The sequence below is a fragment of the Haematobia irritans genome, chromosome 5, assembly GCF_050003625.1.
Source record: "Haematobia irritans isolate KBUSLIRL chromosome 5, ASM5000362v1, whole genome shotgun sequence".
Lineage (NCBI taxonomy): Eukaryota > Metazoa > Arthropoda > Insecta > Diptera > Muscidae > Haematobia > Haematobia irritans.
Window position 1 is genome coordinate 37826996 of NC_134401.1, and position 21229 is coordinate 37848224.

The 21229-nt window shown below is 34.2% G+C and overlaps 2 protein-coding genes across 6 annotated transcripts in view; one reads left to right on the plus strand and one right to left on the minus strand.

The window, feature by feature from the left end:
- stmA (Protein EFR3 homolog stmA) overlaps positions 1-21229 on the minus strand; it is a 55168-nt gene that overhangs the window by 13407 nt on the left and 20532 nt on the right. For all 5 annotated transcript variants that reach the window (XM_075309988.1, XM_075309990.1, XM_075309991.1 and 2 more), the window contains one exon: positions 342-593. In XM_075309988.1, the coding sequence (XP_075166103.1) occupies positions 342-593 (252 nt within the window). The remainder of the gene's footprint in view (positions 1-341; positions 594-21229) is intronic.
- LOC142238374 (large ribosomal subunit protein uL16) lies at positions 3603-4475 on the plus strand. The gene has a single exon (XM_075309993.1). The coding sequence runs from the start codon at positions 3653-3655 to the stop codon at positions 4307-4309; it is 657 nt and encodes a 218-aa protein (XP_075166108.1). The 5' UTR covers positions 3603-3652; the 3' UTR covers positions 4310-4475.

Sequence of the window (21229 nt, forward strand, 5' to 3'; positions counted from 1 at the left end):
GAAAATTTTGTCAAAGTTTTATTTTTTATAGAAAATTTTGTCAAAAATTTATTTCTATAGAATATTTTGTCAAAATGTTATTTCTATATAAAAAATCTACCAAACAATAAACAAACAATAAAAAATATACCATTTTTGGTAAAATTCTACCCACTTTAAATCTTAAGTTTATGTAATCTTTTATCCTCCACTGTGACAAAAGTAAAAAAATGTTTTCAATATATTTTGAGTAGAGTGCAAATAAATTTCTTTTAATTATTTATATTTATAAAAATGATATAATTTTCCATTTTAAATGTGATATGAATTATTTAAATGTGCAACAATTAAGTTATTCTCACCTGCATATTAAAAAGTAACGATGGTACAATTTTTTCCATATGCTGTTTTTCCCAGATATTCTCAACCAAGTCATCGGAAACAGTTTTACGTATCACACCTTGAACACCTTTAATACCAGCCAAACGAATACTGTCACGCAGCTCAATGTTCTCATTGTTCCCATGACACATAGATGAGAATTTCGAAATGAAGAAATCGTAACGACGATGATAGGAAGGAGTGTCCTCATTAATGTTGGCAAATTTAACAAACTGCAAAAAAACAAACGAAGGGAGAAACAAACAATAGAACAAGGTTAATAATAATCATTATAAATGACAAAATGAAATAAGATATACTCATATATACATAGATATGGAAGAATTACAATATTTTGTGTGCTTCAGAGAACACTCACGTAACAGATATACTAATGAAGGTAGAAATAGTAAGGACATTGTCGGCTGACCCTGGTCTTAAGGTCAGCTTGAATAAAATATATGATTAAAAATAACAATTAAAAGTAAAAATATATAAAGAGGTTTATAAATATGAAATTTGTGGATATTAAGTGGAAATTATTCACTGATAATATATCATTTTTGTGTATGAATTAGGCTATGTTAGCCTTTCAGTAATGCGGAATACAACGGATTTAAGAAAATGTTCTTTTTATAGAGTATGAAAAAAGTTTCTTTTAAGCACACATATGAGCATTAGAAATTTCTTTTAAGAAAATATGCTACAAAAATTAGATTTATAGCTTTAAATTATTTTTATTAAAAATATGAAAATTTATTAACATCATTCTGCCTTAAAAATAAAATAACAAAAATTAAATTATATTAAAAAAAAAATAATTCAATTTTAAAAAATACTAAATTAAAAATTTAATTGATTCAACAAATTTTAATTAAAACAAAATTCAATCACAAAAATTGATTATCAATTAATTTTTTGATTGGTTCAATTAATTTTTTAATTGACTTCGGTGATTGATGCTATCATTTCTGCGATTGAAGACATTTCAATTAAAAATTAATTTGATCAATTAATTTCGGGATTGAATCCAAACATTATTTTTTTGTGTGTATGGTACGTTTTTTAAACGATTTATTTAAAATTCTGAAAATGATAATTTAATGTCTTTTTTCCTTCCCCAAACTATAGAGTGCAGATTTATTTCTGTGGCTGTAGATAGAATAGAAACTTAAATCTATCATCTGTTATATTTTAAATATAAAATATAGAAAGACAAAACACGTCTAATATTTTGTTTCCCACAGAAACATAAAAGGTTTGAATTCAAAGAGCTTTCAATACCTTACATTTGAAGGCGTGTTCTACTTGTCAATTTTATGAGTGTGTTTTATGTTGACATCACTTAACTGTTTTGACTAATAAGAATAATTCTGAACACTTCCCCTGGATGTGTTCAATAAGTAATACACCATGGTTGTATTTAGTCATGACCAACGCAGATGGCGACGTACAACAAAATAGTACGCTGATGAATAAAAGGTGGAAACACATTAAAGTCGTTAAGCGACCAACGATATATTTTCAAATAAAAAGATTTCAAATAATGTATATACGTTAACGCTATGTTAGAAATCTCACTTTTTCGAATTTGAAAATCACCTTTCTATACAAATGCGAGTCCTTAAATGCCAAAAAGGAGTTTTCGAGTTTTTACTTTAAGGTCATGTTTTACAGTTGTAAATTAAACATTTTCATGGATATTATTTGCTATCCTTCCTTATCTTTACCGCAATTTTGGTTTATCCTAATGAAACAGTCCGATTTTTTTCATCGAATTCGCAATGTAAGCAACTATTAATAAAAACGCCGCAGGCAATTTTTTTTTTGATATTTTCCCCAATTGGCTTTCTAAAGTCCGTCTTATTATTGAATTCGCAATAAGCTTTAATATGCGTACCATATTGCTTATATGGGATGATGTGAAGATTTTGAAGGGCCTGGGACCTCTGTGGGTGAAGGGCTATTACCCAGGATAAATCCCGTCCGGAAGTCCCGGGATTTTCGGGACAGGATTAATCCCGAATCCCCAGATTTTTATATTGAATGCCAAGATTTTTCGGGATCGGAAAATTTGTGACTTTTTAGCATTATTTATTAATAAATTGGAGTCTCTATTCAGTGCAAACTGCCCTTAGATTTCATACCCGACAAATTAAGTTAATAAAAATTTATGGTACACCTTAAGTAAGAATTTATTATACACGTGGTATACTATAAAAAGCACAATTTCATCAAAAATCGTAATAAAGGATAAGGCCCTCCTTTGAACAATGAGTTAATGTGAAATGGAATTCTTGCCACATAAAATAAAAAAACAATGATAAAATGTCCGTCGACAATATGACAAGATGGCGTTTATCTGATAAAAAAAAAAATTAGATGCCTTGATATTTTTAAGAAGTTACTTAAAACGATGAAGTACCAAAGGATTAACACAAGAGTATGAAAATATATCTAATCTAATCAAAATCCTTAAAATTTTTTGGTGAGTAAGAATTGTTTTTTAATTTTTTTTATTATATTTTTTTTTCTTTTCTTCATTTTGTTCAGTTGGATTAAGTGTTCGTTAAATGTGATAGCAATTTGAAATGGCGTTTTAGTTTACTCTTATGTTCTTTTGTTAATAAAATTGAATTAAACTAAATTGGCTTAATTTACAACAATTTTTTGGCGCTGTAGATTGTTATAACTTAAAATATTTAAAGAATCCCGAAAAATTCCGGGATCCCGGAATTCTATATTTTGAAATCCCGAATCCCAGGATTTATAAAAATCGTCCCGAAGCCAGCCCTAGTATGAAGTTTTTTGTTTGAGTTAATATAGCCTTTATTTGGACTCCAAAAATATTTTACGCAGATTTTGAGATTATAAGCAATAATGAAAGCTACAGGGGCACGTAATTTCGAAAATGGCCCTTTCCGACAAAAAATGTTACAAACATTTTGTATTCCAATTAAAAATATGTATGCCCTGGCCAAAAATTGTGCTAAAGTAGATTTAAGCCTAACATCTATGTCGCTATTTCTATATAAACGCATGTTATGAATGACTCATTTTTTTGTTTACAAATATGCAAGCATACGATAGACATTAACGCCATCAATTAGGTGGCCGTCGTACGCTCAACAACATATTGGGCTTTGTTTAGTTAGCACACAGCAATGTGTTATCTCAGCGAAAAATGTGACTCACTGAACATGATTTCTGAACACTTCCTATGCTGTGTTAAGTAATTTCCTGTTGTATTTCTTTCTTTCTTTTTCTGACGGAGTAAAGTTCGGTTGGAAAAATGGGTCGCCGTCCAGCGAGATGTTATCGTTACTGCAAAAATAAGCCATACCCAAAATCACGTTTCTGTCGTGGTGTACCCGATCCCAAAATTCGTATCTTCGATTTGGGCAGAAAGAAGGCTGGCGTAGAAGATTTCCCTCTGTGCGTGCATTTAGTTTCTGACGAATATGAACAACTTAGCAGTGAAGCCTTGGAAGCTGGCCGCATTTGCTGCAACAAATACTTGGTGAAATTCTGCGGTAAGGATCAATTCCACATCCGTATGCGTTTGCATCCCTTCCACGTCATTCGCATCAATAAAATGTTATCGTGTGCCGGAGCTGATAGGCTCCAAACTGGAATGCGTGGTGCCTTCGGCAAACCCCAAGGTACTGTAGCCCGTGTACGCATTGGACAACCCATCATGTCGGTGCGTTCCAGTGACAGATACAAGGCTCAAGTTATTGAGGCTCTCCGTCGTGCCAAGTTCAAGTTTCCTGGTCGCCAAAAGATCTATGTCTCCAAGAAATGGGGCTTCACCAAATACGAACGTGAGCGTTACGAGGAATTGCGTGATGAGAACCGTTTCGAACCTGATGGTTGCAACGTTAAATACAGGCCAGAACATGGACCCATGGCTGCCTGGGAAAAGGCTCAACGTGATCTTTATGCTTAAATAACATGGTTTGGTGTATATGTGTCGCAAATTGTTGTTAAACAACAATGAAAGAAGGAACAACACAAGTGAACATCTTTTGTGAAATATATAGAATTTGTTTAAATAAAATAAAATGGGTAAATGGCGATTTATTTCGTCCATTTACTTGAAGAAAAACAATGAATTTTGTTACTTGGTTTTTATTTAAACATGGAAGTGGATTTGATGAAGTGGAATTTTCAGAATCTGGTTAGGGGGGATATGGAGTCTGAGAACTTGGGATTGCCAAAAGACAAGCTGTTGGTGAGTATAATAACATATTTTCAATATGATAATTGTTTTCTTTTTTCATAGATTCAAGGAGTATCATGACGTATGGAAGTTCGTTAAATTATTGGAAATATCGTTATAACAACTTTTAAGCACCAAACCAACCATTGACCAACGCAACCATTTGCAAGGCATGTTCTAAACCAGTAAAGCATGTTACCATTAGAGGTCAAGGAGCAACAACTAATAATGTGTATGTCACATTACAACAGAATCCCAAGAGGCATGAAGGCCATTAGTAATTCCATTACCACAGAGTAGTAGGATAAAGTGCATGGTCACTTCATTTTCATTTTTTCAAGGATAATATCCATATTTCTACATGGCACAAACCTTCACATTTGATAGTTGACATTAAGAGAATGTCACCATCAAATTGGAAAAATAGATGGAGTTGCCGTAAATCTCATTACAGACAACGGCTTCTCGGACCGAAAGTAAAGAAAGTTTAATAGTTACGTGGATTGTAGATAGGTATTCTGAAGCTACATTTGAAGTATTGATAATGCATAAAATCTAAGTTAAATTAAAAAATTACATACAAATGCACAAACTTATTATACCCTGTACCACAGTAGTGGTGAAGGGTATAATGAAGATGAATTGTTCGTTGAAGGGACGAACACAGAATTCTATGCAGGGTGTTCGACACGGTTGCCACTCGAGCCAAAAATAATCTAACAAAATTTCGAGAAAATGTTACAAAAATCTACCAAACAAAAAAATGTCTGTAGAAAATTTTGTCAAAATTTTATTTCTATAGAAAATTTTGTCAAAATTTTATTTCTATAGAAAATTTTGTCAAAATTTTATTTCTATAGAAAATTTTGTCAAAATTTTATTTGTTTAGAAAATTTTGTCAAAATTTTATTTCTTTAGAAAATTTTGTTAAGATTTTATTTCTGTAGGAAATTTTGTCAACATTTTATTTCTTTAGAAAATTTTGTCAAGATTTTATTTCTGTAGGAAAATTTGTCAAAATTTTATTTCTATAGAAAATTTTGTAAAAATTTTATTTCTATAGAAAATTTTGTCAAAATATTATTTCTATAGAAAATTTTGTCAAAATGTTATTTCTATTGAAAATTTTGTCAAAATTTTATTTCTTTAGGAAATTTTGTCAAATTTTATTTCTTTAGAAATTTTTTTTCAAAATTTTATTTCATTATTGTTGTTTTTGATTTCAGCTTAAAACCATGCATTAACTGTGTAGCAAGTCAAGTGTAGCTTAACCAACAGAAGAAAAGAATGTTTGTCAAATTTATTTGAGCAAAGCCCTATAGACTGCAAGATGGTTGGATGGACGCACGTTTCGGAATTACCACATTCCTCATCAGCATCCTCTACTTGCAGCAAAACTATCAACCAATTATCAACATTTTATTTCTATAGAAAATTTTGTCAACATTTTATTTCCACAGAAAATTTTTTGCAAAATTTTATTTCTGCAGAAAATTTTTTCAAAATGTTATTTCTATAGAAAATTTTTCATAATTTTATTGCTATAGAAAACTGTCAAAATTTTATTGCTAAGAAAATTTTTTCAAAATTTTAAATATTCAAATTTATTTAAAAATAAATAAAAAGGTCAACGATAATCAACCAGAAATATTTTATTTCAATAGAAAATATTGTCAAAATTTTATTCTATAGAAAATTTGACCACAATTTTATTTCGAAATTTTGATTTTATTCGATCTTTCTCTTATTATTTTCTATTGGACAATTTTATTTCTATAGAAAATTTTGTCAAAATGTTATTTCTATAGAAAATTTTACGAAACAGTAAAAAAATCTACCATTTTTGGTAGACTTCTACTAACTGTGCAACCGTGCTCCTGAGTCAATCTAGATGTCCATCTGTCTGTGAATACATTTTTGTGATCAAAGTTTAGGTCGCAGTTTCAGTCCAATCGACTTCGGATTTGGCACAAATATGTGTTTGGATCAGAGTAGAACTAAAATCAGTTCACATTTAGATATAGCTCCCATATATAGCATTCGACGTGTACTTGTATGGCTCCAGAAACCAAAATTTTACCCTGATTTGCTTCAAATTTTGCACACCCTTGTGCAAAATGAAATCAGTTCAGATTTAGATATAAGCTCCCACATATAACTTTCGCCCGATTTATACTCATATGAACACAGAGGCCAAATTTTTAATGCGATTTACGTGAAATTTTGCGTAGGAAGTAGAATTATCATCCTAGCTATTTATTCCAAATTTGTTTAAAATCAGTTCAAATTCAGATATAGCCCAGGGAGTAGAATTAACATTCTAGCTATGCATGTCAATTATGGTTGAAATCGCTTCAGATTTGGATGTAACTCCCATATACATCTTTCGCTTGATTTGCACTCATATGACCACAGAGGCCAAAGTTTTTTCCGATTTATGTGATATTTTGTACAGGGAATAGATGCATGCCATCTATATAGCTCAGGAAGTAGAATTAGCATCCTAGTTATGAAATTTGTTCAGATTAGGTATAACAAATTTGGATGAAATTTGTTCAGATTAGGTATAGCTCTCATATATATCTTTCCTTCTATAAATGATGCAGGGTATGATATAGTCGGCCCAGCCCAACTTTAGTCTTTCTTTACTTGTTTTTCTTTCAAATTCAATTCATTCAAATTCGTATAAAATTTGATAACGATTGGAATTTATTGTATCTGGCAAAGAATACTTAAGGAATATATTAAATCAGAAGGCGATTGAGTTGATCCGCATATACCATGAGGAAGAGCCCAATCAATTTCGTTAAAACGTAGAATATTGTTGCAACGCAGAAGTGTAGGGTATAAGTAATAATTTGAGTGATTCCAAAATTTATTATCTACTGGCCACATATAAATGTATTCATGTTGTTAGTATGAATCACATTTAGATGTGGATGATCGTTTATCACTACGACTGACGAAAATCATTTTTTCTTTCCATTGCATCTTAAAGCTAGAAAATAAGTTTGTCAGCATTTTGACCCATTGCAAACTCAAGGCAAAAAAGATTATGCCATACATATTAGTTTTTTTTTTCCATTGGCCATACTGCATACTTCCAAATTTGCGAAAATTTTAAAAGTTATTCGTAGGCATAATTTCGTCTTAATCTCCAGAAATCATGAATATTAAAAACTAATATTACTTGATACAGACGGGCAGTGATGCCATGCGTGGGGAAAATCATTTTTTGTAGGGATTTTTTTCCTAACTGTAGGGGAAAATGACAGATTTTTCATTTTTTCTACGAAAGTAGGGAACTTTTCCAATTTTCAGATTTTACTATATTTTGCAACAAGAAGAGTACTTTTGCATTTCAAATATTATAAGATCCATAATATACGGTAGTCAAGGCATCAACTAATTGAATGCGTAAATCACCGTCAGCAATGTTATTGTAATGATATTATTTAGAAAAGGTCAGCGGTATCGTTAAAAGATTTTTTGCATTGGTAGTATTAAAAATGAGCAATGACGTTGCAAAGTTTGAAATCCGATTAAGAATGTCAGTATTAATATTATTGCACATTTGGTCCCTTTATTGAGGGATATAGTCCCTGACTATTAATTTTAAAGAAATTCTTATTATTTTCTTCCCATATTTGTTTGAATTTAGTCAAATTTTCACCGTAGCGAAAAATGTAGGGAAAAAAATTTTGGGTGTAGGGAAAAAAGGGAATTTTTAGGAGCCGCGTAGGTTAGGATAGGCGGCAGCCCGATGTATCAGGCTCATTTAGTCTATTCAGTCCATTGTGATAGCACATTGGTGAACTTCTCTCTTATCACTGAGTGCTGCCCGATTCCATGTTAAATGAAGCAGCCCAATGTTCTATCTAGGTTTCAGGTTCAATTTATTGAATTTTCCATTTAAAAGTGTATATATTCCGATTTCAGATTTAACTTCTTTTGATTGCAGTGTGTGATTTGATGAGGTAGAGTTAAAATTTTGAATAACTTATGCCATAAAATCTGACAATAAAAAAAGTTTAATTGGGTCTAAAGATTTCCATAACAAAAAAATATTTGAATGAGACAGCCTAGTTTTATATCTAGATTTCTGGCCTAATTTGTTGAAATTTTCATTTAAAAGTCTATATGTTTCAATTTCAGATTTAATTTTTGGAAACGTACCAACTTTTCACAAATATTCTAAAATATTTCCCAAATGCCTTTGAGCATATGAAGACACGTATAGATTTTCCCTTCACTCACTCATTTTATATTTGGGACTGGTTTAAGAAATGAGTCATATACCTAAATTCGCTTTAAATTGGAATTAAACTCATTAGCTTGTGCAAAAAGAACAATAACTTGAAGTATGGTAATGTAATCGTTTATTATTTGATTTATTTTAATTTCAGATAAATTCAAATTTTTATGACGTTTAGCATATTAAACATTAACAGTGACGCAGCCCTCCATTTCAGTTTAATTGTGCAATGATATTAACAAAAACGTTATGGGAAGGAAAAATAATCATTAAGTTGGGATCCAAAAGTTGACAAAAAAATCGAAAATACCAAATAGATTGTTTGTAATACATATTTTAAATTCGTATGCTCTTGTATATGAGGATCATGAAATATATCTTGCACCGATTTTAGAAAGACTGAGCTATGGCTAAACTTGAGGAAATATCATCAAATGTTTAAAACACAAATATGTATATACAGTAGTAATTTCGGCCGGGTCGAATCTTAAATACCCACCGCCATGAATGAAATATAATAGTTTGTTGGGGATTTTCTGCAAACATTACTTCTGAATTATACTTGGCATAGGAGATTTTAAAAATCCCACAGTAAATTAATTCTAGCAAACATTTGGGTTATGAGGGATGGTATCCCTTAACTGTTCCCAACATTTTCTTATTCAGTTTCTTCGTACGCATACTTCTGTATTCGCACTTATTCGTACATATACATTCTAATCATTATTTCTTTTCCCTTTTGATGAATTGGAAAAGTACCGTTAGAAATAGTTTTGTATATTAAGGTTTGATCGTCGAGATATGCGCGAGTCAGTCACGTAGGCAAAGCTGGAAACAAAAGGTCGTGAAGCAAGGCGGAGTCGCGTGAAATATAAAACAAGATCGATAAAAAAAAAAGGTTATGCAATTATAACCACGTTGTTGAATCGTTTCAATTTATTTCAGTCAACGTGATGAAATCTGAAAATAAATTTAAAGAAAACGGTCGCGATTTCCGTATTACTTTACCAAGCTAAAGAAAATCATCGCGATCCAAAAACAATATTATTTTTACAATGTGGTGTGATCAGAAAACCTTAGTTGTTGAACTAAATTAAATAATAATAAAGTGACTTTTAGATAGATGAAAAAAAATATATTTGATTTTTCGCTTGCAGAATTTATAAAAAAAAATATATTTACAAGAACGAAATGAAAATGATATGTAATCAGTGAATACCACTTTGGTTCCATCCAGTTTCTCAAAAACCATCAAGAACGGTATAACTTCCATAAAACAAATTGAGGTGTCAATAGAACCATTTGTGTCGTCGTGGACAGTAAAAGAAGAAAAATGTAAATATTATTTGTTCATACGACGATGTAAATATTAATAACCACATTGTGTAGTTTGTTAATGCTAATTCACGAAGGAAATGGTATAATGTGCAAATCTGGACAAAAAAAAAATTAATAAATATAAGTTAAATAACTATAATTGATACATACTACAATATTGCTAACTAGTGAGCAACAAAATTAAAAGAAGTAATGTCAAAAAAATCAACAATACCATGTATCTACGCGATGGAAGAGAATAAGTAAATACAATTTTCCCGCAGTATAAAGAAAATTATATGTATGAACTATATCGCTAAACACGCGCCCTTCAACCTTGAAATGTATGGTTCAAGATTATCCCCGAGATCAACAACTATAACCATTTATGATATTCTTCTTCAATCAACATACAAGCCAGCTGTTTCTTCTATTACAAAAATCTGATCAATTTTGTAAAGCATTATTAACTTAATTTATCTTAAGAGTATTTGTAAGTACAATTACAACATAGTTTTAAGATTCTCCCCTCTTGTAATTATATAAATGAATTTGTTTTAATAATAAGAGATTGAATATGAAACCCTAAACTCTTTTAATTGGAGAGAGGACAGTTGGTAGGGAGATGTAGTGACAACACAGGTGCAATCAAAGGGGTAATGTATAACTACGAGTACTGACATTACCATAGGCGTACCCACAACGGGGTCATGGGCGGGGAAAAATGTACTCCCTGTAACAATAACATCGCGTTACTCGATAAATCAGAATAGTGAAATGAAAGCCTTTTCATTTACTGTATATGTATGACATTTAAATTTTATGTGGCATTGTATGGCATATTTTTTCTAAACTATGTTCGAGTCGAAAATTTAATGGGTCAAAGAATCACGCCACTTGAGAACTAGCCGTCAACTTTTATGCCAATGACTTGTTTTATTTTAAATTTGATCACAATACAGAAAAGGATTTTCGAAATCAGACTCGCTCGTAACATAGATGGCGCCCAACGAAAACGTGGGACTGCTCCTTAAAGTTCCAGTCCTACGATTCATACTAATATAGTCAGTATATTAAAATTGGTATGTCTGTTAGGTTTTTTACTCAGTTCTAGAGTCAACTCGAAATTGGTTTATATATTTTGTAACGAGTATTGCCAAACAAATCAAATCTATTTATGATCATGCATTGGAAATGCATACCAATTCTAATATGCGTACATTGGAAATGGCTAAGATATAAATCTTAATGAAGGGATACGGGACTGGTGTCAAGAAACACTGTCATGCGTTCGCCGCTTTGAGACTAATATTAAATTATTTTTTTTTGTACATCCCATTCACTTTGATTTTTCGAAAATACATTAGTCAGTAGCATTAAATTTGCGAAATTTCTGTTTTATTAGCAATGCTATTTCCGATTTTGACGAGTGAATAAGCTTTTTGTGAGATTCAAAAGTCTTAAATATTTGGGAAAGAACCTTGATATTTCATGGTATTGAATATCACAATTGGCCTAGCAATAATAACATTTGTTGGTAAATAATGTTTCACTATTCTGATTTTTTTTAAATAAAATTAAAAAAAAAAAAAAAAAAAAAAAAAAACTATAGACAATAGTCCATGTCAATTGGTCTATTGGAACATAGTACATGTAATTGAATATAGCCGGTACACGATTATTAGATAATTTGCTTTGTGTATTCAATTATTAATAAAATCCTGGGATGTCACAACAACTCCTAAGAAACTGGAATCTCTCCTCATAGCGAGTGCTTAAGAACACAAAAACAATAACAAGGTAACATTTTCTTTAATATTTGTTTTTCAAATTTCACTCTAAAAGAAGATATTATCAAAACCATATATACATAAACTATTCAAAATTATAAACGGCATATAATACCTCTCGAATCTACCATCTTCTTCGTGAATTATTTGATTTTCCATTCCATTCCAATTCCATTCCATTACCATAATACCGTAAATATATTTTTGGTTATATGAGGAAAAATAATAAATTAATTAATTAAAAATAAATTTTAGTAACATATTGAAAAATCATTTTCTTTTGGTTTAAAGATTATCTGATCACATGCATAAAAATTTTCTAACTCAAAGTTTAACGATATCATTGGCGCGTTGAATCCTTTACCTAATGAACTCCATTAAGTATTATGTTTTTGCGTAGCTCCGGGAAAGTTTCTCCGAGTAAAACAAATCATTCTCGTGGTCGCGGCAAAAGATTAGAAACGCCGACAAGACCATCGGTATTAAATTTGAATAGTCCGCCGATAGGAAGGCCGAAAGTTATTCATTCGCCGCCTTGTAGTTCTAGTGCTTTATTAGTGAATCCATTTACAAGTCAGGATAACGAGATTAGTGACGCTCGGTCTGTTGATTTGGAAGGGAGATACAATTTATTATCCTCACCGAACGGGATAGGAACTACTATAAATAGCGAGATAAATATTTTGGATCAGTCCTTAGGCCAAACTACCACCTTGATTGGTTTCGACGAAATTTTAACATCTCAGCCTTTAACAGCTAATATGGAAGGTAACGACCAGCAATCTGGCGATAGGACAAACGCCACTAATATGTTAGAGCTTTTGAATGACATAAGGAAAGACCAGTTAAATTTTGCGACTGAATTAGGATCAATTAGGGAAACTATTTCAGGTCTAACGCAACCACCAGTTATGACTAACCAATCGGATACAGCCGATTCTGACAGACCACCCGCTGGTACTAATTCAAATCCAGTCCCTAGGATATCGACTGGACGAAGAATCGACTTAGAGAAATGGAAGATAAATTTCGATGGGACGGGTAATGTGACAGACTTCCTTTTTAGAATAGACACCCTTGTTGATAGGACACAATGCCCTTTAGAGCAGCTAGAGGATAACTTTCAGATATTCCTCAGTGGTAGGGCCGAATTATGGTATTGGGAGTTTGTGAAGATTAATAATGACCCTCCGTATCAACTTATAAAGAAGGCGTTGTTAAAGGAATTCTCCTCATTTGAGTCCGATGACGATCTTTTATATCAGATTAACTCGAGGAAACAGAATCTACGCGAGACATATGATGATTTTCATTCCGCCATAATTACAATGAATGCGAGAATGAGGGTACCGATTTCTGAGTCTCGTCTCATTTCAATTATAAGGAAGAATGTTGTTCCGGAGTTAAAGTTAATGCTTTTCAATTCTGATGCGGAGAATTTGCACTCCCTTAGGGAGGTGGCAAGAAACGCTGAAAAGATACTAAGGGAGAACAAGAGTTTATATCCCTCGAAGGTAGTGAATCGTCAGGTCCACGAACTGGAAGTGATCGATGCTCAGGCTCTTGACTCAGATACCGAGGACGATCCACAGGTAGAGGCATTTAAGTTTTCGCAACGCAAGCAAGATTATTCTCATATTAAATGTTGGAACTGTCTATCTTTTGGACATTCCTACATTTATTGTCCCGATGAGACTCGAGCACTTTTTTGCTACAAATGTGGGGAACGCAACGTATCTACCATCAGGTGTAAGAATCCTCACCCGGGAAACCGGAAGCGGAACGAGATTGTAACCGGGGAATCTCGTTCTCCTCAGCAAACCCCGTGTTTGAGTCAAGGTCAAAGATAAGTCTTCCACAGGAAGGCGAATCTATACCATATACTAATGATAAATTGTTAAACCCGGAAGTGACGATTTTAACTAGGACTCTTGGAAACCGCTCTAGGAAGATAATAAATTGTCGTGAACGCTATAAGAAAAGAAAAATGTACCGTCGCTTGATTGAGTCATCCGTTTTTTGCGGAAGGGAGGATGAACGACCTTTTGCAAAAATTTCAATTTTTGGTGAACAATTTTTAGGACTACTCGATTCTGGAGCGAGCGTATCAGCCCTAGGGAAGAATGGCATAAAGTTTCTAGAGAACAACGGTGTAATTTTGAGGCCATTTAGATCTTCGATTTCTACTGCTGACGGATCGAAAAATCATGTTTTAGGACATTGTAAGTTACCAGTAACTTATAAAGGCGTAACTAAGGATATCGACTTTTACATTGTACCTACTCTTTGCCAGGAAATATATTTGGGATTAGATTTCTGGCAGAAATTTGCGATAGCCCCAAATATAATTCCCCCTATTGAGTCCATGGACCTGGAGGAATCTGACCGTAAAGAAGAGTTTTGTTTTCACAGGCTATCTGCCGAACAGGCTTTGGAACTCGATTCTGTGACAGCCGAATTCCCCTCATTTGAAAAACTTGGTCTAGGCAAGACAACTCTTTTAAGTCATCATATAGATACCGGGGATTCCGCTCCAATCAAGTGTAAACATTATCCGCTATCTCCTCCGCGGCAAATGGAAGTATATGAAGAACTTGATCGCCTGTTGAAGTTGGGTATAATCGAGGAATCCAATTCACCCTGGTGTTTTCCCATAGTAAATGTGCGGAAACCTGGTAAGATTCGACTGTGTTTGGATTCCCGAAAATTAAATGCGGTAACTAAGAAGGATTCGTACCCACTTCCTCACATCAACGGATTATTGTCCAGACTCAGCGATACCCAATTTATTAGCGGTATTGATTTGAAAGACGCCTTCTTTCAAATACCGCTCACGGATTCCTCCAAGGAAAAAACGGCGTTTGCGGTTCCCGGTAGGCCGCTCTACCAATATAGAGTTATGCCGTTCGGGCTCTGTAATGGTCCACAGACAATGAGCCGTCTGATGGATAAATGCATACCATCTCGCCTGAGAGAAAACGTATTTATTTACCTAGACGACTTATTGGTATGTAGCGCATCGTTTTCTGACCACCTTAGACTTCTACGCGAAGTGGCCCATTGCTTGAAGACCGCCGGTCTAACGATCAATGTGTCCAAGAGCAAGTTTTGTCAGGCCGAAATTAAGTACCTTGGTTATCGCATAGGTAGTGGCTGTCTTAAAGTTGACCCAGAGAAGGTCTCGGCTATAGTGGATTTTCCTCTACCGAAGACCCCTCGCCAAATTCGTCGCTTTATTGGCATGGCAAACTGGTACCGCAATTTCATCACCAATTTTGCAGACATGTCGGGACCGTTGACAGACTGTCTGCGTTCAAGTAGGGTAAAATTCCAGCTCACACCAGAGGCAATTGCAAGCTTCAGGAAGCTGAAAGACGCTCTTAGCAATGCCCCGGTGTTAGCACAGCCCGATTTTTCGCGGGAATTCATCATCCAGTGTGATGCATCACGTGTTGGTGTTGGTGGAGTACTCTACCAACTGGATGATGATAACAGGGAAAGACCGATTGCTTTTGTTTCTCAGAAACTAAATCGTGCTCAACGCAACTACACAGTCACGGAGCTTGAGTGCCTCGCCGCCATAGTATGCGTTAGACGATTCAGACCTTACGTGGAAGGTTTGCCATTCCGGATAATCACGGACCATTCAAGTCTTAAATGGCTCATGAACCAAAAAGACTTGAATGGCAGACTCGCCCGATGGAGCCTAAAACTCCAGGGGTTCGATTTCCGCATCGAACATAGGAAGGGATCTCTAAATATTGTCCCAGACACTTTATCCCGCTTTGATGTAGACGCGTTAGAGCTCGCCTCTTCATTTCCCGAGATTGAATTTAACTCAAAAGATTTTGAATGTCCCGAATATGATCTTTTGAGAAAGACTGTTATGGAAAATGGCGATCGTCTACCCGATGTACGCATTTCCGAGGACAAGATTTTTAAGAGGGTTAAGTTCCGCCTTGGCGTGGAATCAGGAGAAGATAGTTTGTGGAGACTATGGCTCCCACAATCATTAACCGGGAAAGCCGTGATACTTGGACACGAGGCATGCTGCCATGGGGGATTCATGAAAACCCTCACTCGTGTACGCCAAAAATATTATTGGCCTTCCATGGCGCGAGACGTTAAGGCATATGTAGATGGATGCGACGATTGCAAGGCAATTAAGCCTGCTAACTGTATATTAAGGCCACCTATGGGTGAGGCTTTCCCAACGGTACGCCCGATGCAAAGAATTTATTGCGATTTTCTCGGCCCTTATCCGTTATCGAGAGCAAGGAACACCCAATTGTTTATAATTCTAGACCATTTCACAAAATTCTTATTCCTTCAGCCTATGAAATCTGCAACCTCTATCAACGTTATTGACTATCTTAAAAATCAAATTTTTAATACCTTTGGGGTCCCACAATTTCTGCATTCGGACAATGCTAAACAATTCATTTCTAAAGAGATGCAAGAGTTTTTAAAACTTTATGGTGTTAATCATGTGCGCACTGGTCTTTACTCCCCGCAGGCTAACGCTTCCGAGCGTGCAAACCGTGAAATCATTTCCAAAATTCGGTTTTTATTAAAAGATGAACCCAATCATTTAGACTGGGATTCTTGCATTCCCCGCATCCTGGCAGTGTTACGTAGTGATTTTCATTCTTCGATCGAATGTACGCCCTACTATGCCATGTTTGGGCAAAACATGTGCATGCATGGCTCGACGTACCCACTATTGGATAAGTTGAACATACTAAGAGATGACACCGTAGTTACGAGGGTAGATAAATTGTCTAATATTCGGGAGAAAATAGAACGAAATTTGGAAAAGGCTCATGAGAAAGCGGCTAGGGTCTATAACACCAGGGTTAAGCCTGTTGATTATAAAATTGGCCAGGAAGTTTTCCGAAAGACCCATAATCTAAGCAAGTTTGAGAAGGGATTGAATGCCAAGTTTACCCCAAAGTATGTTAAATGCCGTATACTTTCAAAAGTAGGATCATCCTTATATGAAATTGAAGACCTTCGCGGTAAATATGTCGGTAAGGTTCATGCCTCCGATCTGAAACCATGATAATGATGATGCCCTATGCTATTTCCTGATTTGCCAAAACAGAATAGAAATTATAATAAAGCTATTCTTTGCCCGGCTTGTCGTGGGTCGTGCCACACGTTGGCAATAACAAGTAAGTGAAAATCCTTTTCCTGTTCGTTAATCAATTTACATTCTCTTAACGAAGCAGTTTTGTTGGGGATTTTCTGCAAACATTACTTCTGAATTATACTTGGCATAGGAGATTTTAAAAATCCCACAGTAAATTAATTCTAGCAAACATTTGGGTTATGAGGGATGGTATCCCTTAACTGTTCCCAACATTTTCTTATTCAGTTTCTTCGTACGCATACTTCTGTATTCGCACTTATTCGTACATATACATTCTAATCATTATTTCTTTTCCCTTTTGATGAATTGGAAAAGTACCGTTAGAAATAGTTTTGTATATTAAGGTTTGATCGTCGAGATATGCGCGAGTCAGTCACGTAGGCAAAGCTGGAAACAAAAGGTCGTGAAGCAAGGCGGAGTCGCGTGAAATATAAAACAAGATCGATAAAAAAAAAAGGTTATGCAATTATAACCACGTTGTTGAATCGTTTCAATTTATTTCAGTCAACGTGATGAAATCTGAAAATAAATTTAAAGAAAACGGTCGCGATTTCCGTATTACTTTACCAAGCTAAAGAAAATCATCGCGATCCAAAAACAATATTATTTTTACAATGTGGTGTGATCAGAAAACCTTAGTTGTTGAACTAAATTAAATAATAATAAAGTGACTTTTAGATAGATGAAAAAAAATATATTTGATTTTTCGCTTGCAGAATTTATAAAAAAAAATATATTTACAAGAACGAAATGAAAATGATATGTAATCAGTGAATACCACTTTGGTTCCATCCAGTTTCTCAAAAACCATCAAGAACGGTATAACTTCCATAAAACAAATTGAGGTGTCAATAGAACCATTTGTGTCGTCGTGGACAGTAAAAGAAGAAAAATGTAAATATTATTTGTTCATACGACGATGTAAATATTAATAACCACATTGTGTAGTTTGTTAATGCTAATTCACGAAGGAAATGGTATAATGTGCAAATCTGGACAAAAAAAAAATTAATAAATATAAGTTAAATAACTATAATTGATACATACTACAATATTGCTAACTAGTGAGCAACAAAATTAAAAGAAGTAATGTCAAAAAAATCAACAATACCATGTATCTACGCGATGGAAGAGAATAAGTAAATACAATTTTCCCGCAGTATAAAGAAAATTATATGTATGAACTATATCGCTAAACACGCGCCCTTCAACCTTGAAATGTATGGTTCAAGATTATCCCCGAGATCAACAACTATAACCATTTATGATATTCTTCTTCAATCAACATACAAGCCAGCTGTTTCTTCTATTACAAAAATCTGATCAATTTTGTAAAGCATTATTAACTTAATTTATCTTAAGAGTATTTGTAAGTACAATTACAACATAGTTTTAAGATTCTCCCCTCTTGTAATTATATAAATGAATTTGTTTTAATAATAAGAGATTGAATATGAAACCCTAAACTCTTTTAATTGGAGAGAGGACAGTTGGTAGGGAGATGTAGTGACAACACAGGTGCAATCAAAGGGGTAATGTATAACTACGAGTACTGACATTACCATAGGCGTACCCACAACGGGGTCATGGGCGGGGAAAAATGTACTCCCTGTAACAATAACATCGCGTTACTCGATAAATCAGAATAGTGAAATGAAAGCCTTTTCATTTACTGTATATGTATGACATTTAAATTTTATGTGGCATTGTATGGCATATTTTTTCTAAACTATGTTCGAGTCGAAAATTTAATGGGTCAAAGAATCACGCCACTTGAGAACTAGCCGTCAACTTTTATGCCAATGACTTGTTTTATTTTAAATTTGATCACAATACAGAAAAGGATTTTCGAAATCAGACTCGCTCGTAACAAGTTTCCTTTGAAAACTCTTCGTCGGTACGGGTATCTTGACAGATATTCTCCCAAGCAGATCAATTCAACCAGTACACACAGATTCTAGCAGCTCAAGAAATAAATCCGGGAGGTAGGTCTATATGGGGGCTATACCAAAACATGAACCAATACTCAAAATTTTCGACACATCTCTTAATGTTCCTCAAATACCTCTAGGATTGACAAATTGGGAAAAAACTACAAATTCTAGAAGCCCAAGAAGTAAAATAAGGGGGCTATACCAAAACTTGGACCGATACGGATCATTTTCGACACACCTCTTTATGGTCCTAAAGTACCTATAGATTTCTAATTTCTGGCAAATTGGATAAAAACTACGGATTCTAGAAGCCCAAGAAGTAAATTTGGGAGATCCGTCTATATGGGAGCTATACCAAAACTTGGACCGATACGGATCATTTTCGACACACCTCTTTATGGTCCTAAAGTACCTCTAGATTTCTAATTTCTGGCAAATTGGATAAAAACTACGGATTCTAGAAGCCCAAGAAGTAAATTTGGGAGATCCGTCTATATGGCGGCTACACCGAAACAAGGACCGATACACCCCATTTTCTGCACACCTGGTCATAAAATACCTCTAGATTTCAATTTTTAGGCAAATCGATTAAAAACTACGGTTTCTAAAAGCTCAAGACCCGAAATCGGGGGATCGGTTTATATGGAAGCTATATCAAAACCTGGACCGATACTCCCCATTTTCGACACACCTATTTGTGGTCTTAAAATACCTCTAGATTTTCAATTTCAAGCAAATTGGATAGAAAATACAGTATCTAGACGCCCAGGAAGTAAAATCGGGAGATCGGTCTATATGGGCCCTATACCAAAACATGGACCGATACATCCCATTTTCTGCACACCTATTTCTGGTCATAAAATACCTCTAGATTTCAAATTTCAGGCAAATCGGATAGTAAACACAGTTTCTAGAAGCCCAAGAAATAAAATCTGGAGATCGGTCTATATGGGGGCTGTACGAAAACATGGACCGATACGGATCATTTTCGACACATCTCTTTATGGTCCCACAATACCTCGGGTTGTAAATACAGTTGCTAGACTCCCAGGAAGTAAACTCGGGAGATCGGTCTATATGATCCCTATACTAAAACATGGACCGATACACCCCATTTTTGGCACACCAATTTTTGGTCCTAAAATACCTCTAGATTTTCAATTTCAGGCAAATCAGATAAAAAATACAGTTGCTAGATGCCCAAGAAGCAAAATCCGGAAATCGGTCTATATGGGGGCTATACCAAAACATGGACCGATAGGCACCATTTTCGGCACACTCTTTCATGGTCCTAAAACACCTCTAGATTTCCAATTTCAGGAAAATTGGATAAAAACTACGGCTTTTAAAAGCACAAGACACCAAATCGGGAGGTCGGTTTATATGGGGACTATATCAAAACTTGGACCGATATAGCCCATCTTCGAACTTGACCTGCCTGCAAACAAAACACGAATCTGTGCCAAATTTCAGGACGATAGGTCCATTATTGAAGGCTGTAGATTGATTGCAACAGACAGACAGACAGACGGACATGCTTATATCGTCTTATAATTTCTCCCAGATCAAGAATGACAAACGGAATGACAAACTTATTATACCCCCCATCATAAAAAGCGACAAATGAAAATGAAATCGATTAATAAAAGGGGGTAAAATGGCCAAATTTGTAACAAACGGATGATACACATTTATTGAAATCCTAATTTATTTTAATTTATTTTCATTAGTGACATAGTTATTTAAAAAAAATTACACTCTTTCCCATAAGGATAAAGCTACGAATCTAATTCCACACAGTATTTTACAGAAAAAATTATATTAATTAAATCGTGGCACATCATGACAAATAAATTGAACAAAAATGTAAAAAGCATGGCATTTAGCTTGAGAAAAGTAGCATCAAAGGAAAAAGTGGCAAATTTGCCACTAAAGGGGCACAAACGAGACACAGACTAGAAATTCTCTTTTCGATCTTTACAAGAAGTGAAATCGTGTAAACTAATGTCACGTAATGAATTTTAAATGGACTGGATTAAAAATATATGGTATTTTAAGGTATGATGATGTTAACGAATTTCAAGTAAATCGGAATAATTTTTGGATTAAATTCATACTCTTGAATGAGAATTGATTTATTGGTAGAATTGGAATGAAATGCCATTTTATCTTTAAATTTAAACACCCTATGATTTTATA

Excerpts from the sequence above, each read along its gene's own strand:
- LOC142238374 (XM_075309993.1), top strand. The coding sequence starts at position 3,653 with ATGGGTCGCCGTCCAGCGAGATGTTATCGTTACTGCAAAAATAAGCCA.